The 19,771-nt window shown below is 43.6% G+C and overlaps 1 protein-coding gene across 3 annotated transcripts in view; it reads right to left on the minus strand.

Annotated features, from left to right (window-relative positions):
- The window catches only part of LOC140201748 (cytosolic purine 5'-nucleotidase-like), a 122,896-nt gene continuing 103,125 nt past the window's right edge, over positions 1-19,771 (minus strand). The window contains exons 16-18 of one of the 3 annotated variants that reach the window (XM_072266364.1): positions 8,384-8,560; positions 1,137-1,244; positions 1-784 (exon numbers count right to left, since the gene is read on the minus strand). In XM_072266364.1, coding sequence (XP_072122465.1) covers positions 731-784; positions 1,137-1,244; positions 8,384-8,560 — 339 coding nt within the window. In that variant the 3' untranslated portion in view covers positions 1-730. Of the gene's footprint in view, positions 785-1,067; positions 1,245-8,383; positions 8,561-19,771 lie in introns of those variants that run through there. The other 2 variants (XM_072266365.1, XM_072266363.1) reach the window with 2 other exon arrangements.

Consider the following 19,771-nt stretch of genomic DNA (forward strand, 5'->3'; position numbering starts at 1 on the left):
ATATGTGCAGGTTAGTAGGTTAATCGGTAACAGTAAATTGTCCCTAGTGTGTAGTGAGTGATGGAACCTAGTGGGAGTAAATGTATGAAGGAAATAAAATGGAATTAGTGCAGGATTGGTAGAAAAGTTGCAGAGAAGGATACTCTAAATCTCTAGCACAAAAAAAATCATCCAGGTTGTGGATTGCGGTGTTTAACATTTGATTGGGTCTCCATACTCCACTTCTTTGTAATACTTCTTCCTAAACCCACATTTGCCCAACTCTAACTCCCTACAGCATTCCTTCCTTTGATAAGGTGCAAGATGATGCGATATTCACTATGGAAGTAAGAGAGTTAAATATGCCCAGAAAATTCCTTCACAGCAATCTTGTGAAAGATTGTGAATACAGACCAAGTTGCTTAATAATTATCACCCTATCCTGGTTATAATTTTACAGTAAACGTTTTTCCTACAATGCTGATGGCCAATGTTCCAGCTTCTGGAACAGCACTTTGGTCAACTTGAGTCACTGGCTGTAATGTGAAAACTTTCACGATAAAAAAGATCACGGAGTCACAGAGTTTACCGGCTGTAAAATGAATGGAGAGGATCAGTGTTCCCGTTGGATCATGGACATCATCCAAGCTCGCTTCAGATTTGTTACTTTTGGAGTCACCTCTGAAAGTTGGGGAATGTTTCTCAAAACCAATGGACCAATTAATTAACAGCATCAGGAACCTGACTGATTTTACTTCTCTTCCTCCTCTATGCTTGCATCAATTCCGTAACTGTTACAAGAACCCTAAATATTGGGCAAAGAGAAATTTAGTCTTAACAGCATGCAATATAATCTTAAAGAAACAGTGAAAAAGAGTGCATGGAATAGCATTATCTAACAGGAGAATGTAATCCTGCAACGATCTCACTGAGTGGAAAGCGAAGGCGGGACTGACCTCCCCAGTTGTGGGAGAGGCAGCAGACAGGAGTAAAGCAAGAAGTGACACTGACCCTCTCTTTCCTGGATGAGATCCAAGGACCTCCATGGAAAATGGTGAGAGAGACAGGAATCAATTGTGGAGGATAAGCTACAAAGTCACCTCTCTTGAGGGGGAAATACCAATACTCACCTTCTCTTTAAGAGGGAATTGACTGACCTGGTGGTTCTCGCTAGCTGTCTGGAAGTGGTTCTTATGCTTTTCTAAGAAACCATCCATATCACTGATATCCAGAGGGATTTGCTCAACTGTTGATTCATGGGGCATCTGCAGAAAGGAAACAACCTCTCAGTAATCAACAATGAGCACAGGTGTTCTCTGAACTGGGCAGCCGACGCCAAGCCTCGGGTTCGAGAGCAAATAAACAAATTCTGGAGCAACTCATTGGGTCGAGCAGCAACAATGTTGGGGTGGCGGGGGGAGAAGGAATCGTTGAGGTTTCAGGTTGAGAATCGCAGTAGCATTGAGGGCTGAGAGGGAAGAGGAAGAAGGGAGAGGTGAAATAAGGACAAGGGGTGACCAAGGAGGGGTGAGAGGTGATAGTAGACGAGAGAGGGGAGAGTGAGGGTGAACACAGAGGATAGTAGGTGATAAGCAGAGTCACAAAGTCTATTGTAGACAGAGCACAGGTGCTCTCCCAATGGTCACCTAGTCTCTACCTGGTTTCCCAATGTGGAGAATGCAACATTGGCAGCAGTGAATGCAGTAGATGAGGTTGGACGAAGTGCAAATTAATCTATTCCTCACCTGGAGCGGCTGTTTAGGTACCTTGATGATGATGAGGGAGGAGCAGTAAGAGTAGGTGTTACAGCTCCTATGGTACCAAGGGGCAGGAAGGGGTGGGGGGGTGAGGTAATCAGAGCGGGAAGATACAGAAGGAGTGGTCTCTGCGAAAGATGGAAAGGGGTAGGGAGGGGAAGATGTGAATAATGGTAGGATCTTGTTGCAGCAGGCAGAAATGTGCTGGATGTGGAGGCCCATGGAGTGAAAGATGAGGATTAGGGGAGCTCTCTTTCTGCGGAATGGGGAAGGCGCATGGAGGCAAGTGCAGAAGTGCAGGAAATGCGAGAGGGGGCTCATTCAATCACAGTAGGAAAGCCACAAAAAAGGAAGATATTTCAGACGTCTTAGAATGGATGGCCTTCATCTTGACAGCAGATGCAGTGGAGACAGATAAACAGGGAGAAAGGAATTCTTTCTACCTCTACTTACCCAGGCAGAATATGAGGTGTTGTATTGCATATCTACCGCAGTCAGTGCTCTGTGGCCCTTTCTACAATGTTAAGACTAAGCACCAATTAAGTGACTGGTTTGCAGAGCACCCATGGTCTGTAGGCATTGGCCTTTTTGAGCTCCCGGCTGCAGACCATCTCATTCACACACAGCCATGTCTTTCTTTGGCCTCCTCCACTGCCAGGGTGAGGCCCAATGCAAACAAGAGTTGTAACATCTCGTGGTCTACAACTCAATGGTATGAATATTGAATTTTCTAATTTCATCTCACCCCAGTGTTCCCCCCAATCCATCTCCAGTTTCCCATTTTGTCCTTTAACCCATACCGCTCCCCTACACCAATTTTGTTCCCCCCATTGACCCATCTACCAACTTCCCACTACATTCCATCCGTGTATCTCCTCCCCAACTAGATCCATTTGCCGTTCACCTCTCCCCTAATGGTCCCCATCATCACTTTCCTTACTTATCAGATTCCAGTACTTTGTGTTTCTGTTTATTAACCTCTGACCTTTGTCTTCACCTTTGCCCTCTTCTCTCCTCACCTGGCTCCATCAACTCTTTCTCTTTCTGTCTTCTTTGACTGATCACGCACATGCCTCTGTCTCTCAAATCCACTGCTCTCCTTCCCCTATCCTGTCCGTTTTCCCGTCATTCCTCAGTTACCTATCACTCTCTGGTCTCTGCCTTATTCCACCTCTCTCCCTCTTGCACTGCTATCTCAGTCCGCCAAGGGCTTCTCCAATAAGTGATACCTCAAGAAGGTGAAATTCATCATTAAGGACCCTCATCATCCAAGAAACGCCCTCTTCTCATTGCCACCATCAGGGAGGAGGTACAGGAGCCTGAAGACACACATTCTCAATGTTTTAGGAACAGCTTCTTCCCCTCCAACATCAGATTTCTGAATGGACCATGAACATATGAGTATCACCTCACTTTCTGCTCTCTTTTTTTACACAATTTATTTATATTTTTAATATTTCTTATTGTAACCTCTAGTAACTTTTTATATATTGCACTGTACCGCTGCCATAAAACAACATGTTTCACAACATACCTGTACATTATTATTAACAAATAATAAAGTGCATTTGCCACTCCTCCAAGGCCAACTGGCTTTCCTGTTGTACAATCCCAAGCAACCTGTGGTATCATATCCAATAGTCAATCTGTCTCTCTTTAAAATACCTGGGAGTATTCTCGGTCGGGTGCTGAGGGACTGTGCAGCCTAGATAACAGAGGTTCTAACAGACAGCTTCAGCGTGTCTCTGGAGCAGTCCACGGTCACCGTAGGCTTCAAGGCAGCCACCATCATCCTGGTGCCCAAGAAGATGATAGTAACCTGCCTTAACGACTACTGTCCAACAGCAGTGACCTCAACGACAATGAAGTGCTTTGAGTGGTTGGTGCGGATCACATTAAATCCCAAATGGGAGTGCACATAATGGATAATCTCACCTGGTCCTTCAATGCTACCTCCTTAGTCAAGAACGCACAGCAGTGTCTCCACTTTCTGAGGAGAATGAGGCTAGCAAAGGCCCCCCCCATTCTAACTAAATTTTACAGGAGCACCACTGAGAGTGCCCTGACCAGCTTCATCACTGAATGGTACAGGAATTGCAAGGCATCTGTACGCAAGACCCTACAAAGGATTGCGAGGACAGCCGAGAGGATCATTAGAGTCTCTCTTCCATCTATCGGAGATATTATCAGGAGAACTGCATGTGCAAGGCCCTTAGCATTGTTAACAATCCTTCCTATCTGTCCAGCAATATCGCTCACAAACTACCACCTGGCAGAAGGTACCGTAGCATCAGGACAAGGAGTGTTAGGATGAGAAGCAGCTTCTTCCTCCTGGCTGTGAGACTACTGAACTCCCTGCCACAAACCAGGGCTCACCATGTGTGAAGCTCCAGCAGTGTTACACTGTTTAACTTGTGTTGTAAATGCACCTTATTATTTGTTCATTTATTTCTGGTAATATTACTTTATGTGTTGTGTGTGAGCACTGGGTGGTGCACCTTAGTCCGGAGGAACGCTGTTTTGTTCGGCAGTATATACACATATGGTTGAATGACGATAAACTTGAACTAGAAATAGGTTAGAAGATTTACGCACAAAGAGGAATTGTAGTGTAATGGTTACTTTGCTGGAATAGAAGGTGGATTCTGGACCATTGATCCAAAAGGCAAAGTACAAATTCCGTAACAGCTGAAGAATTACATGATTTAAATAAAAATCTGGAATTTAAATATTATTTCAAACTTGAATTATTTCAAGTTCAACTTTAATCTTGGTGACATAACAATGAATCAATCGGACTGTCATAAAATAGTATTGGTGTGTCAAGAATACCCATCTAGGACACCGCTATATCTCAGCGAACATCTGCTGTCTTTCCCTGTCAGACCTGGATGTGATTCCAAAACCAGCAAAGTGGTTAACTCTCCACCATCCTTTCAGTGCAGGAGGAGACAGGGCTAGACGTCTTTTGGCGCAGGCGTGACCTGTACAAAAAGGACGGGTTGCACTTGAATCCTAGGGGGACCAATATCCTGGCAGGGAGATTAGCGGGGGCTACTGAGGTGACTTTAAACTAGAATGGTTGGGGGGTGGGAATCAAATTAAAGAGGCTAGGCGTGAGGAGGTTTGTTCACAACAGGGGGATGGGAACCAGTGCAGAGAGACAGAGGGGTGTAAAGTGAGGGTAGAAGCAAAAAGTACTATGGAGAAAAGTAAAAGTGGCAGGCTGACAAATCCAGGGCAAGCATTAAAAAGGGCCACTTTTCAGCATAATTGTATAAGGGCTAAGAGAGTTGTAAAAGAGCGCCTGAAGGCTTTGTGTGTCAATGCAAGGAGCATTCGTAATAAGGTGGATGAATTGAAAGTGCAGATTGTTATTAATGATTATGATATAGTTGGGATCACAGAGACATGGCTCCAGGGTGACCAGGGATGGGAGCTCAACGTTCAGGGATATTCAATATTCAGGAGGGATAGACATGAGGGAAGGGGAGGTGGGGTGGCGTTGCTGGTTAAAGAAGAGATTAACACAATAGAAAGGAAGGACATAAGCCGGGAAGATGTGGAATCGATATGGGTAGAGCTGCGTAACACTAAGGGGCAGAAGACGCTGGTGGGAGTTGTGTACAGGCCACCTAACAGTAGTAGTGAGGTCGGAGATGGTATTAAACAGGAAATTAGAAATGTGTGCAATAAAGGAACAGCAGTTATAATGGGTGACTTCAATCTACATGTAGATTGGGTGAACCAAATTGGTAAAGGTGCTGAGGAAGAGGATTTCTTGGAACGTATGCGGGATGGTTTTTTGAACCAACATGTCGAGGAACCAACTAGAGAGCAGGCTATTCTGGACTGGGTTTTGAGCAATGAGGAAGGGTTAATTAGCAATCTTGTCGTGAGAGGCCCCTTGGGTAAGAGTGACCATAATATGGTGGAATTCTTCATTAAGATGGAGAGTGACATAGTTAATTCAGAAACAAAGGTTCTGAACTTAAAGAGGGGTAACTTTGAAGGTATGAGACGTGAATTAGCTAAGATAGACTGGCAAATGACACTTAAAGGATTGACGGTGGATATGCAATGGCAAGCATTTAAAGGTTGCATGGATGAACTACAACAATTGTTCATCCCAGTTTGGCAAAAGAATAAATCAAGGAAGGTAGTGCACCCGTGGCTGACAAGAGAAATTAGGGATAGTATCAATTCCAAAGAAGAAGCATACAAATTAGCCAGAGAAAGTGGCTCACCTGAGGACTGGGAGAAATTCAGAGTTCAGCAGAGGAGGACAAAGGGCTTAATTAGGAAGGGGAAAAAAGATTATGAGAGAAAACTGGCAGGGACCATAAAAACGGACTGTAAAAGCTTTTATAGATATGTAAAAAGGAAAAGACTGGTAAAGACAAATGTAGGTCCCCTGCAGACAGAAACAGGTGAATTGATTATGGGGAGCAAGGACATGGCAGACCAATTGAATAATTACTTTGGTTCTGTCTTCACTAAGGAGGACATAAATAATCTTCCAGAAATAGTAGGGGACAGAGGGTCCAGTGAGATGGAGGAACTGAGCGAAATACATGTTAGTAGGGAAGTGGTGTTAGATAAATTGAAGGGATTGAAGGCAGATAAATCCCCAGGGCCAGATGGTCTGCATCCCAGAGTGCTTAAGGAAGTAGCCCAAGAAATAGTGGATGCATTAGTGATAATTTTTCAAAACTCGTTAGATTCTGGACTAGTTCCTGAGGATTGGAGGGTGGCTAATGTAACTCCACTTTTTAAAAAAGGAGAGAGAGAGAAACCGGGGAATTATAGACCGGTTAGCCTAACGTCGGTGGTGGGGAAACAGCTGGAGTCAGTTATCAAGGATGTGATAACAGCACATTTGGAAAGCGGTGAAATGATCGGACAAAGTCAGCATGGATTTGTGAAAGGAAAATCATGTCTGACGAATCTCATAGAATTTTTTGAGGATGTAACTAGTAGAGTGGATAGGGGAGAACCAGTGGATGTGGTATATTTGGATTTTCAGAAGGCTTTTGACAAGGTCCCACACAGGAGATTAGTGTGCAAACTTAAAGCACACGGTATTGGGGGTAAGGTATTGGTGTGGGTGGAGAGTTAGTTAGCAGACAGGAAGCAAAGAGTGGGAATAAACGGGACCTTTTCAGAATGGCAGGCAGTGACTAGTGGGGTACCGCAAGGCTCAGTGCTGGGACCCCAGTTGTTTACAATACATATTAATGACTTGGATGAGGGAATCAAATGCAGCATCTCCAAGTTTGCGGATGACACGAAGCTGGGTGGCAGTGTTAGCTGTGAGGAGGATGCTAAGAGGATGCAGGGTGACTTGGATAGGTTGGGTGAGTGGGCAAATTCATGGCAGATGCAATTTAATGTGGATAAATGTGAAGTTATCCACTTTGGTGGCAAAAATAGGAATACAGATTATTATCTGAACGGTGGCCGATTAGGAAAAGGGGAGGTGCAACAAGACCTGGGTGTCATTATACACCAGTCATTGAAAGTGGGCATGCAGGTACAGCAGGCGGTGAAAAAGGCAAATGGTATGCTGGCATTTATAGCGAGAGGATTTGAGTACAGGAGCAGGGAGGTACTACTGCAGTTGTACAAGGCCTTGGTGAGACCACACCTGGAGTATTGTGTGCAGTTTTGGTCCCCTAATCTGAGGAAAGACATCCTTGCCATAGAGGGAGTACAAAGAAGGTTCACCAGATTGATTCCTGGGATGGCAGGACTTTCATATGAAGAAAGACTGGATGAACTGGGCTTGTACTCGTTGGAATTTAGAAGATTGATGGGGGATCTGTTTGAAACGTATAAGATCCTAAAGGGATTGGACAGGCTAGATGCAGGAAGATTGTTCCTGATGTTGGGGAAGTCCAGAACGAGGGGCCACAGTTTGAGGATAGAGGGGAAGTCTTTTAGGACCGAGATTAGGAAAAACTTCTTCACACAGAGAGTGGTGAATCTGTGGAATTCTCTGCCACAGGAAACAGTTGAGGCCAGTTCATTGGCTATATTTAAGAGGGAGTTAGATATGGCCCTTGTGGCTACGGGGGTCAGGGGGTATGGAGGGAAGGCTGGGGCGGGGTTCTGAGTTGGATGATCAGCCATGATCATAATAAATGGCGGTGCAGGCTTGAAGGACCGAATGGCCTACTCCTGCACCTATTTTCTATGTTTCTATGTTTCTATTGCTGATGTGGTTAGTAACACCCACATTCTCTGCATTAACTCTCCGCCATCCCTTCAGTGCAGGAGGAGACAGGGATAGACATTAATGCTGGTGTGGTTAGTATAAATAATCATTAACTGGGAACTTGAGGTTAAAAGACAACCCACATTCTCTGCATTAATAAAATCATCCACAGGACAGACCTCCCTGCCACTACGAGTTCTACCGCTACTCCCATCCCAAAACCCCAAGTCATAGTCACTGCGGCTCCCAAAGCCCACTTGGTTTTGTATAACATTTTATACAGAGAATCAATCCATCCGCAGCAGATTCCAGTTAAGAGTTATGAATGTTTGTGATCCTGTAGGGCACTGGACCAATGAATTGTCCTTCTAACCTCAAGTTCCCGAGTAATGATTATTTAATAGAGACTGTGAGAGAATGCTTGACGTACCAGTACAGGAGGTGCTCGGAACAGGTAACTGAAAGGGTAATATAAGAGGTTTATACACGAGGCAGCATACAGGTCAGCATAGCGCAACAACTGACTGGCAAAAAGGGTCTGCCTGGAACCACATCGTAACAAGCTTCCCATCTTTCCGTAGCACATGTCCATCTCATGGGTCACCACCTGGAAGTATGTGGAAAAGTAGATCGGATTACTGGTAAAGAACGAAGAGTGCACTTCCCTCCAGCACAACACCGCCGACTTCTCACAGCCTCACTCGACAGCTGTGTTGATGAGAAACCTTTCCACCTTGTTCTCTCAGGAGGCAGGTGTGCTATTACTGTATGCAGTTCTTCGCTTTTCCTAAAAACAACCCATTTACCCTTCCTTACCCTTCATTCTACCTGCTGACCCACCCCCTAATTAAGTCATTGTTTCCTGATACCTGATCTACATTTCTCCGGTATCATCACCTCCATTGTTCTGCTGTGTTGGAAAATCTTGCTCTGGCCTTACTTTCCTTATCCCTTTCACTACTGTATATGCCATCATAGGGTCTACTCACAAATAATCTCCCTTTAATTATGAGGAAAGTAGACTCCATGGTATCAATCACCCTAGCCGCCCTTCTCCAGTGCTCTGCCTGAGTGACCTTGCTACAACACTTTGCCTGCATCTATACAAACTGCTCCATTTACGACCTGACCACAATGCTGAATGAACTTTGCAAATTTAGCACCCACACAATGCCGCCCCCTCCCCTCAACTGGGAGCGGTGGGAGTTTCTAAGGGATCGACAAAGATAAAGGGGGCAACGGGGGTGAGAACTCAATAGCAAGGGAGGCAGCTGAGGGATTACAGGCTTAATTTAAGAAATAAGTTACTTATTATAGACAATAGACAATAGGTGCAGGAGTAGGCCATTCAGCCCTTCGAGCCAGCACCACCATTCACTGTGATCATGGCTGATCATCCACAATCAGTACCCTTTTCCTGCCTTCTCCCCACATCCCTTCACTCCGCTATCTTTAAGAGCTCTATCTAACTCTTTTTTGAAAGAATCCAGAGAATTGGCCTCCACTGCCTTCTGAGGCAGAGCATTCCACAGAACCACAACCCACTGTGTGAAATTTTTTTTCCTCAACTCCGTTCTAAATTGTCTACGCCTTATTCTTAAACTGTGGCCTGTGGTTCTGGACTCCCCCAACATCGGGAACATGTTTCCTGCTTCTAGCCTGTCCAATCCCTTAATAGTCTTATATGTTTCAATCAGATCCTTATTACAAGCATTTGATCCTTAATTGATTACAATGATCATGAAATCACCTTTTCCCTTGCAAATCCTCATTCTCTTCGACTTTGCTTAAAGTGCATTACAGTTGTTCAAGAGCAATGTGCAATGTGGCACTTCTGTATCTGGCATATCATGAGAAACCTGGACTGAAGAAGTGTTATTTCTGGGCCTGATCCTGCATTATTGCCATTCACTATTGTAGTGCAATGTTAGCTAGTGTGATCCCCACACTCTAATCATGCTCCAGTGATGCAATTCCTGTGAATCAGGGTATGGCATTCAATGGGGTAAAATTCATAATCTGCCCTTTCAAATGGTCTTGACCACATTCCTCTAGCCTACAGCCCAACCGAGATGTCGCTGCCCCACTTTATGTAACTTCAGGCAGAGAGTCAGATTTTGCCTGAGCTATGATGATGTCATAACTTTTCCCTTTATTGATCACAGAGCTTGAGGTTGGACTTAAACAGTAGCTGAGGCCCTATGGTCATTAATCCATAATAACAATAGCAGAAGCAGATCAAATGAAAAAGAAGTGTAGACAGTATAGTGTGGTGTATCTGAAATGTAGATTTATACCAGCACCAAGCAACCAACAGCACCCAATGTGTCTGTTGTGTGAAAAAAGCTCTGTCAAATGAGGCAATGAAACCTCCCCGAACATATGAAGAAAATACACTCTAATAAAGCAAACTATTTTCAGTCACTTTGTGAAAACCTTCAGAAACAGAAAACACTTCAAAAGATGCTTGCCAGCACTTCACAACAAAAGAGTGATGGTTTACGAGCTTCATACAACATTTAATTGCTAACAGCTAAAGCTAGAAAACCCAGACAATTGGAGAAGAACTCATTCTGCCATCAGTAGGGGAGGTTCTGAGTACAGTTTTGCATAAGGCACCTGACCAAATAATTAAAGCAATTCCACTCAGCGACAATTCTGTTCAAAGATGAACAGATGAAATGTCTGAGAATGTGGAGCACACATTGTACAATATACTTAGGCCAACAGAATTTGCTCTGCAGTTGAATGAGTCAACCTTGCCAGGAAACGGACCTTGGTTTCTTGGTTATGTTTGCTTGTAAAAGGTGAAAGCATTGTTCAAACAGATACGAAGGGAGAGTCAATATTTTGGGTTGTTGAGCAAATTTTCAAAGAGAAGGACATACAGCTCACTAACATTTTTGCATATGCAGCAGATGGGGCATCACCAATGACAGGATACTACTGTGGGGTTATTACTTTCTTTAAAATAGCTGTACCTAACATATTCACCATTCACTGTAGAATTTACAGACAACATCTTTTCGCAAAAAACTAACTGATCAGTTGAACAAATCACTAAATACTGTTATCATAGCAGTGAATAAAGAAAAATCAAGTCCCATGCTCTCCTCAAATCCCAACTATTTCGAGAGCTTTCTGTTGAGAAAGCTGAACTGTTTCAATGCTTGCTGTTGCACCCAGAAGTCAGATGGTTTCATAAGAAAACTGGATGAGATGTTTTTATGTGCTTTATGAAACTGTGATAAATGTCCTTGAAGGCTTGAATGCTTCATTCAGTAATCAACTCAGGAATATTTGGCATGACATTGCTTATTTGTCAGAATTATTCATTAAGTTTAATGAAATCTATCTTAAATTGCAAGGAAATGATGTGATTCCTATCAAATTCAAATCAGTTGACTCCACATTTCTGTCCAAGTTAACCCTACTTAAATGCAACATTGGCCATCGTAACCTTTTCCAATTTGCAAGCCTCTCTGAGTTGGAAGAGAAAGAAGGAATTCCAAATGATAATCTTCAAGTACACTGTGCCCGCCTGGGAGAACTGCATAAAGACAGGTCAGTGAGTTTTCAAGATCTTCTCTTGTTCCAAATTCTAGATTTGGTAATTCCTGAACACTGACGAATAAGCATGTAGGAGGGGGATTGAAAATCTGTCTGAATGGTTCCACAGCAACAACCTCTTACTCAACGTCTGACAGAACCACATAATTATAACATATAGTTACAGCAGTGCAAAGCAATACCATAATTTGATGAAGAACAAACCATAGGCACGGTAAAAAAAAGTCTCAAAGTTTAATGAGAATTTAAAGTTACTGACCCCCTTTACCTCTGATCCTCCAATGAGGACTGTCTCATGGATCTCTGGTTTCCCTCTCTTGAAGTCTACAATCAGTTCCTTGGTCTTGCGTACATTAAGTGAGAGGTAATTGTTATGACACCACTCAGACAGATTTTCAGTCTCCCTCCGATATATGCTGACTCATCACCACCTTTGATATGGCCCACAACAGTGGTGTCACCAGTGAGCTTGAATGTGGTATTAGAGCTTGGCCACACAGTCATCAGTGTAAAGCAAACACAGCCCTGTGGTGCACCCTTGCTGATGGAGATTGTGGAGGAGATGTTTTTGCCAATCCGAACTGACTGGGGTCTGCAAATGAGGAAAATCAGGATCCAAGTGCACAAAGAGGTACTGGGGTCCAGGTCTTGGAGTTTACTGATCAGTTTTAAGGAGATGATGGTAATAAATGCTGAGTTGTAATCAACAAAGAGCATCCTGATGTATGCATTTGCTGTCCAGATGTTCCAGGGTTGTGAGATGGCATCTGCTGTGGACTGGTTACTCTGGTAGGCAAATTGGTGCGGATCCAAGTCGCTACTCAGACAGGAGCTGATATGCTTCAGCACTTCCTCACTGTGGATGTAAGTGCCACTGGGCGACAGTCATTGAGGAAGGTTACCATGATCTTCTTGGATACCGGTATGATTGAAGCCTGCTTGAGGCAGATGGGTACCACATACTGGTGAAGCGAGGGGTTAAAGATATCCGTGAAGACAGCCAGTTAGTCAGCACAGATCTTCAGTACTCGGCCAGGTACTCTGCCAAACTGGAAGCTTTTCTTGGATTCACTCTCTTGAACGCAGCCCGCAAGTCATCTTTCAGATATAGAGACTGAAAGGTCATCGGGAGACGTGGGTTTGCATGATGGTTCTCCCGTGTTCTGGTGGTCAAAGCAGGCATAGGAGGTATTGCACTGATCTGGAGGCAAGATGTTGCTAGATTTGACTTTATAGGAGGTTGTGGTATTCAAATCCTGCCACAACTGTCGGGCGTCCTCAGTTGATTCCAGTCGAGTCTGCAATCTCCACTTTACCTGTGAGATGGTTTTCCGGCGACCATACCTGCACCTCTTGTCGCATTCCTTATCTCCAGACCTGAATGCCTCTGATTTGGCCCTCAGCAAATTTCCAATTTCATGGTTTATCCAGGGGTAGGCTCTGAACGATTTTGTGGGGACACACACATCTATAGCTGTTTTAATAAAGTCTATTACAACTCTGGTGTAGTCACTCAGATCCTCACATGAGTGCTTGAACACAGCCCAGTCCACTGACTCCAGACGATCCTGTAACTGTCCCTCTGCCTCCTGCAACCGCCTCTTAGTTATCTTAATCTCTGGAGCCTTGGTCTTACGGCTCTGTCTGTATGCAGGTAGTAGGAGTACAGACAAATGCTCCAACTTGCCAAAATGCAGTTTAGGAAAGGAACAATAGGCATTCCTTATCATGGTGTAGCAACGGTCTAGTGTGTTGGGATCTCATTGATTCTATTATGATTATTATTCTATTATGAATTTATTGAGTATGTCCACAAGAAGATGTATCTCAGGGTTGTATATGGTGCCAAGGTTCAAAAATATCATATTAAGGCTTTTGTTTGCAGAACAAAAATTCTGAATGCTCTCCTGCACTCTGGGAAAAAGGTCTAGATGTTCTTTGTTGCCTTTCCAAAATAAGTTTCAGTATAGTCATCCAACATCTTTCAAAAGTCTGCAAATTACAGAAGATGGGGATCTGAGAGTCGTTCTGAGGGATGTTCAGCCTGATGTTGAGAAGGTGATAGCACTGCACCAAGCCCATCCATCTCTTTGGAAGGTGAAAAAGCAATGAAGTAGCGAAGAGTTGGACTACTAATATATGCTCTAAAATTGTTGATGAAAATTGTTTTTACTGTAATTAAATAAAAAAGAATTTTATTTGTAGCTTTAAGTAATTTGAATAATTTTTGCAATTATTTGTTACTGCTTTGAATTTGCACTTCCCTTTTTCCCACTGTGCATTGTAAATCCAAATTCTTTATAGTCTTCATGTGATGGCTAGAAAAGGAGAGGGGGGTCGCTGGGGATGTGGTCTGGAATTTACCGGATTCAATGTAGCAATGTGCTAAGTCTCCTTCAACAACACTTCCCAAATCAGCCAACTCTACCACTGAGAGAAAATGGACAGCAGTCTCATAGATATTCCTAATATCTAGATCCAGAATCTTAATTCAGAAATGTATTACAATTTCTTCACTATTACAGGGCCAAACATTTAGATCATTAGATCATAAGATATAGGAGCAGAATTAGGACATTTGGCCTATCAAGTCGGCTCTGTCATTTCATCATGGCTGATCCATTTTCCCTCTCAGCCCCAATCTCCTGCCTTCTCCCCATATCCCTTCAGGCTCTGACTAATCAAGACACTATCAACCGCTGCCTTAAATATATCCAATGACTTGGCCTCCACAGCCACCTGTGGCAAGGAATTCCATAGATCCACCTCTCTCTGGCAAAAGAAATTCTTCCTCATCTCCATTCTAAAAGGACTCCCCTCTATTCTGAGACTGTGTTCTCTGGTCTTAGACTCTCCCACCATAGGAAATATCCACTACACATCCACTCTATCAAAGCCTTTCAACATTCAATAAGTTTCAATTATATCACCCCTCATTCTTCTAAATGCCAATCAGTACAGGCCCATTGCCATCAAATACTCCTCATATGACAAGCCTTTCACAGAAACATAGAAAACCTACAGCAGAATACAGGCCCTTCAGCCTACAAAGCTGTGCCGAACATGTCCTTACCTGCAAAATTACCTAGTGTTACCCATAGCCCTCTATTTTTCTGAGCTCCATATATCTGTCCAAGAGTCTCTTAAAAGACCCTATTGTATCTGCCTCCACCACTATCACCGGTAGCCCATTCCATGCTGTCACTGCTCTCTGCATAAAAAACTTACCTCTGATGTCTCCTCTGTACCTACTTCCAAGCACCTTAAAAATGTGCCCTCTCATGCTAGCCATTTCAGCCCTGGGAAAAAGCCTCTGACTATCCACACGATCAATGCCTCTCATCATCTTATACACCTCTATCAGGTCACCTTTCATCCTCTGTCGCTCTAAGGAGAGAAAGCGGAGTTCATGCAACCTATTCTCATAAGGCATGCTCCCCAATCCAGGCAACATCCTTGTAAATCTCCTCTGCACCCTTTCTATGGTTTCCACATCCTTCCTGTAGTGAGGTGACCAGAACTGAGCACAGTACTCCAAGTGGGGTCTGACCAGGATCCTATATAGCTGCAACATTACCTCGCGGTTCTTAAACTCAATCCCATGATTGATGAAGGCCAATGCACCGTATGCCTTCTTAACCACAGAGTCAACCTGCGCAGCAGCCTTGAGTGTCCTATGGACTCAGAACCCAAGATCCCTCTGATCCTCCACACTGCTAAGAATCTTACCATTAATACTATATTCTGTCATCATATTTGACCAACCAAAATGAACAACCTCACACTTATCTGGGTTGAATGCTATCTGCCACTTCTCAGCCCATTTTTGCATCCTATCAATGTCCTGCTGTAACCTCTGACAGCCCTCTACACTATCCACAACACCCCCAACCTTTGTGTCATCAGCAAATTTACTAACCCATCCATGAACCTCCTTTGACCCCTCCTCCAATGTAAGTACATCCTTTCTTACATAAAGGACCGAAAACTGCTTACAATACTCCAAGTGAAGCCTCGCCAGTGCTTTATAAAGCCTCAACACTACATCCTTGCCTTTATATTTTAGTTTCCTCAAAATGAATGCTAACATCACATCTGCATTCCTCACCACTGGTTCAATCTGCAAATTAATCTTTAGGAATTCCTGCATGAATTTTTGAATTTTCTCCCCATTTAGAAAATAGCCTATGCTTTTAATTTTTCTACCAAAGTGCATGACCATACACTTCCTGACACTGTATTCCATCTGCCACTACTTTGTCCATTCACCTAATCTGTGTAAGTCCTCCTGTAGCCTCTCTACTTCCTCAGCACTTCCTGCCCCTCTACCCGTCTTTGTATCATCCACAAACCTGGCTATAAAGCCAGCTATTTATTATAAGTTACTATGATTGCACATCGCACATTTAGATGGAGAAGTAACGTTAAGATTTTTACTCCTCACGTATGTGAAGGATGTAAGAAATAAAGTCAATTCAATTCAATTCAATTCTGTCATCTAAATCATTGATATATAGAGTAAAAAGAAGCGGTCCCAACACAGACCCCTGTGGAACACCACTAGTCATCAGCAGCCAACCAGAAAAGGCTCCCTTTATTGCCACTCTTTGCCTGCTGTCAATCAGCAAATGCTTTATCCATGGTAGTATCTTTCCTGAATACCATGGGCTCTTAACTTGTTAAGCAGCCTCATGTGTGGCACCTTGTCAAAAGCCTTCTCAAAATCCAAATGCACAACATCCACCAATTCTCCTTTGTCTATCCTGCTTGTTATTTCTTCAAAGAATTCTAACGATTTTTCAGGCAAGGTTTTCCCTTAAGGAAACCATGCTAACTGTGACCTCTTTTATCATGTGCCTCGAAATACTCTGAAACCACATCCTTAACAATCGACTCCAACATCTTTCCAACCACTGAGGTCAGACTAACTGGCTTATACTTTTCTTTCTTCTGCCTCTCTCCCTTCTTGAAGAGTGGATTGTCATTTGCAATTTTCCATTCCTCCAGAACCATGCCTGAATCATTTGATTCTTGAAAGATCATTACTAATTCCTCCACAACATCTACAGCCACCTCTTTCAGGACCCTGGGATGTACACCACCTGGTCCAGTTGATTTATCTACCTTCAGACCTTTCAGTTTTCCAAGAACTTTCTCCCTAATAAAGATAACTTCACACACTTTCGCCCACTGACACTCTGGAACTTCCACCATACTGCTAGTGTTTTCCACAATGAAAACTGATGCAAAATACTTATTCAATTGGTCCACTATTTCCTTGTTCCCCATTGCTACCTCTCCAGCATCATCTTCCAGCGGTCCAATATCTACTCTCGCGTCTCTTTTACACTTAATGTATCTGAAGAAACTTTTGGTACCTACTTTCACATTATTGGCTAGCTTACCACCTTTGTATTCCATATTTTCCTTCTTTATGACTTTTTTAGTTGCCTTCTGTTGGTTTTTAAAAGCTTCCCAACCCTCTTAACTTCTCACTATTTTTTTGCTCTATTATATGCTCTCTCTTTGGCTTTGACATCTCTTGTCAGCCACAGTTGTGTTATTCTGCCTTTAGAATACTTCTTCCTCTTTGGGATATATCTATCCTGCACCTTCCAAATTGCTCCTAGAAATTCCAGCCATTGCTGCTCTGCCCCCATCCCTGCCGGTGTTCTTTTCCAATCAATTCTGTTTAGCACCTCTCTCATACCTCTGTTACTTCCCTTTACTCCACTGTAATACTGACATATCTGACTTTAGCTTCTCCTTCTCAAATTTCAGGGTGAATTATACCATATTATGATCACTGGCCCATAAGGGTTTCTTTACCTCAGACTCACTAATCAATTCCAGTTCATTGCACACACCTAATCCAGAATACTGTAGCTGATCCCCTAGTGGGCTCAACCACAAGCTGCTCTAAAAAACCACCTTGTAGGCATTCTAGAAATTCCCCCCCCTTGGGATCCAGCACCAACCTGATTTTCCCAATTTACCTGCATATTGAAATCCCCCGCAACGATTGTTGCATTGTCCTTTTGGCATGCATTTTCTATCTCCCCTAGTAACCTGTAGACCCCATCTTTAATGCTATTTGGGGACTGTATATAACTCCAATCAGGGTCTTTTTACCCTTGCAGTTCCTTAGCTCTACCAGAAACGATTCAACACCTTCCGACCCTATGTTACTTCTTTCTAATGATTTGATTTAATTTTTTTACTAACAGAACCATGCCACCCCTCTGCCTACCTGCTTGTCCCTTCAATACGATGTGTATCCTTGGACTTCAACCTCCCAGTTATAACCTTCTTTCCACCACGATTCAGTGATGCTTACAATGTCATACATGCCAATCTGTAATTGTGCTACAAGTTCATCTACCTTATTCTGTATACCATGTGCATTCAAATGTATACCATGTGCCTTCAGTACTGTATCCACTTTTTTCGATTTTGTCCATTTTTTACATTGCCACTCATCCCATTGGCTGCAATTTTGCTCTATCATCAGCCTCTCCTTGCTAGGAGTCTCACTACACAGGGCCTCTGTTTGTAAACCAACTACTTCATACTCAACGCTATCACTCTGGTTTCCAAACCCCTGCCAAATTAGTTTAAACCCTTCTGAACAGCTCTAGGAAAACTGCCCGCAAGGATATTGGACCCCCTTGGGTTCAGGTGTAACTCATCCCTTTTATATAGGTTGTACCTTCCCCAGAAGAGATCCCAATGATCCATAAATCTGAACTCCTTCCGCTGCAACAGTTCCTCAGCCACGGATTCATCTAATAAATCATCCTATTCTTACCCTCACTATCATGTGGCACAGGCAGCGATCCAGAGATTACTACCCTGGAGGCCTTGTTTTTCAGCTTTCCACCTAACCCCCCCCCCCAATGTTCTCTCTTCAGGACCTCCTCCCATTTCCTACCTTTGTCATTGGTACCAAGACTTCTGGCTGCTCAACCTCCCCCTTGAGAATGCCATAGACCTGATCCTGACCCTGGCACCTGGTAGGCAACATACCATCCAGGTATCTCAATCGCACCCACAGAATCTCATCTCTGTTCCTCTGACCACGGAATCACTTATCACCAATGCAATCCTCTTCATCTCTCTTCTCTTCTGAGCCACAGCACCAGACCCAGTACCAGTCACTGTGGCTTCCCCCTGTAGGTCATACCCCTCAACAGTATCCAAAGTGGTACACTTATTATTGGGAGGAATGGCCACAGAGGTACTCTGCACTAGCATTTCCTTTTCTTCTCCTGTCAGTCATCCATAGCTGTCTCCTGCAACCTAGAGGTGATGACCTCCCTGTTGCTCCTGTCTATCACCTCCTCAGTCTCCCGTATGAGCTGAGGGTCATCGAGCTGCGGCCATTTTCGTAATGCATTCTCCGAGGAGCTGAAGGTCAGAGCATCTGGTGCAGAAGTGCTTCTCCTGGAGGCTGGAGGTCTCCCAGAATTCCTATATCTCACACAAAGAACAAAGCACTGTCCCAGGAGCTATTCTCACTGCTCTAATTGTGCCCCGGCAGAAGAAGGATCAAGAATTAAGGAAAAAAAAAGAGAAACCTACCAGACGCTTACCTCGCCCAAGCCTGATGAGCCAAAGCCACTCCAAGCACTAGTCCACCCCCAACAATGGCCACTCCGCTTGTACCTGCCTTATTTTTATTTGGCCTTTCTAATGAATCCTTCTCAGTGATTGATTACAGTCCATCTCCAAAAAACTGTGGCGCAGTTCTGCCTTTTTCATCCTGACTGTGAAGTAAATGAAAAGGTAGCCCTCTTCTTGTGCTCCCGCTCAGCGACTGGCCGCAGTCCAACTCCAAAAAAACCGCCACCAAGTTCTGCCTTTCTACATGAGTGCAAACTTGTGCATCTATCATCACAAGGACTGCAGTGCTTCAAGGGAGCAGTTCTACCCCATGTTCTCTGGGGGAATTCGTATTAATGCTGGCCTTATACAAAATGGGGAAAAGGACATGGTAGCTGTGGCTCCATTTCCCTGATGAGCAGTGAGTCGGTTTACTATGCTAGTTCTGTTTCAAATTTTTATGGTCACAAGAGTACAGTGAAAAACTTCAAGAACAAGCTTAGGGGTGAGTAGGTGTCACTAATAATTGACACTTTAAGTTTCAATAGAAAACTTTAAGTTTCAATAGACGGAGGAGGGGAAGATGGCGGTGTGACGCAGCATGCGCGGCCGTTCTGAATGAATATCGATTATGTGTAACTAGGGG

The sequence above is a fragment of the Mobula birostris genome, chromosome 8 (assembly GCF_030028105.1).
Source record: "Mobula birostris isolate sMobBir1 chromosome 8, sMobBir1.hap1, whole genome shotgun sequence".
Lineage (NCBI taxonomy): Eukaryota > Metazoa > Chordata > Chondrichthyes > Myliobatiformes > Myliobatidae > Mobula > Mobula birostris.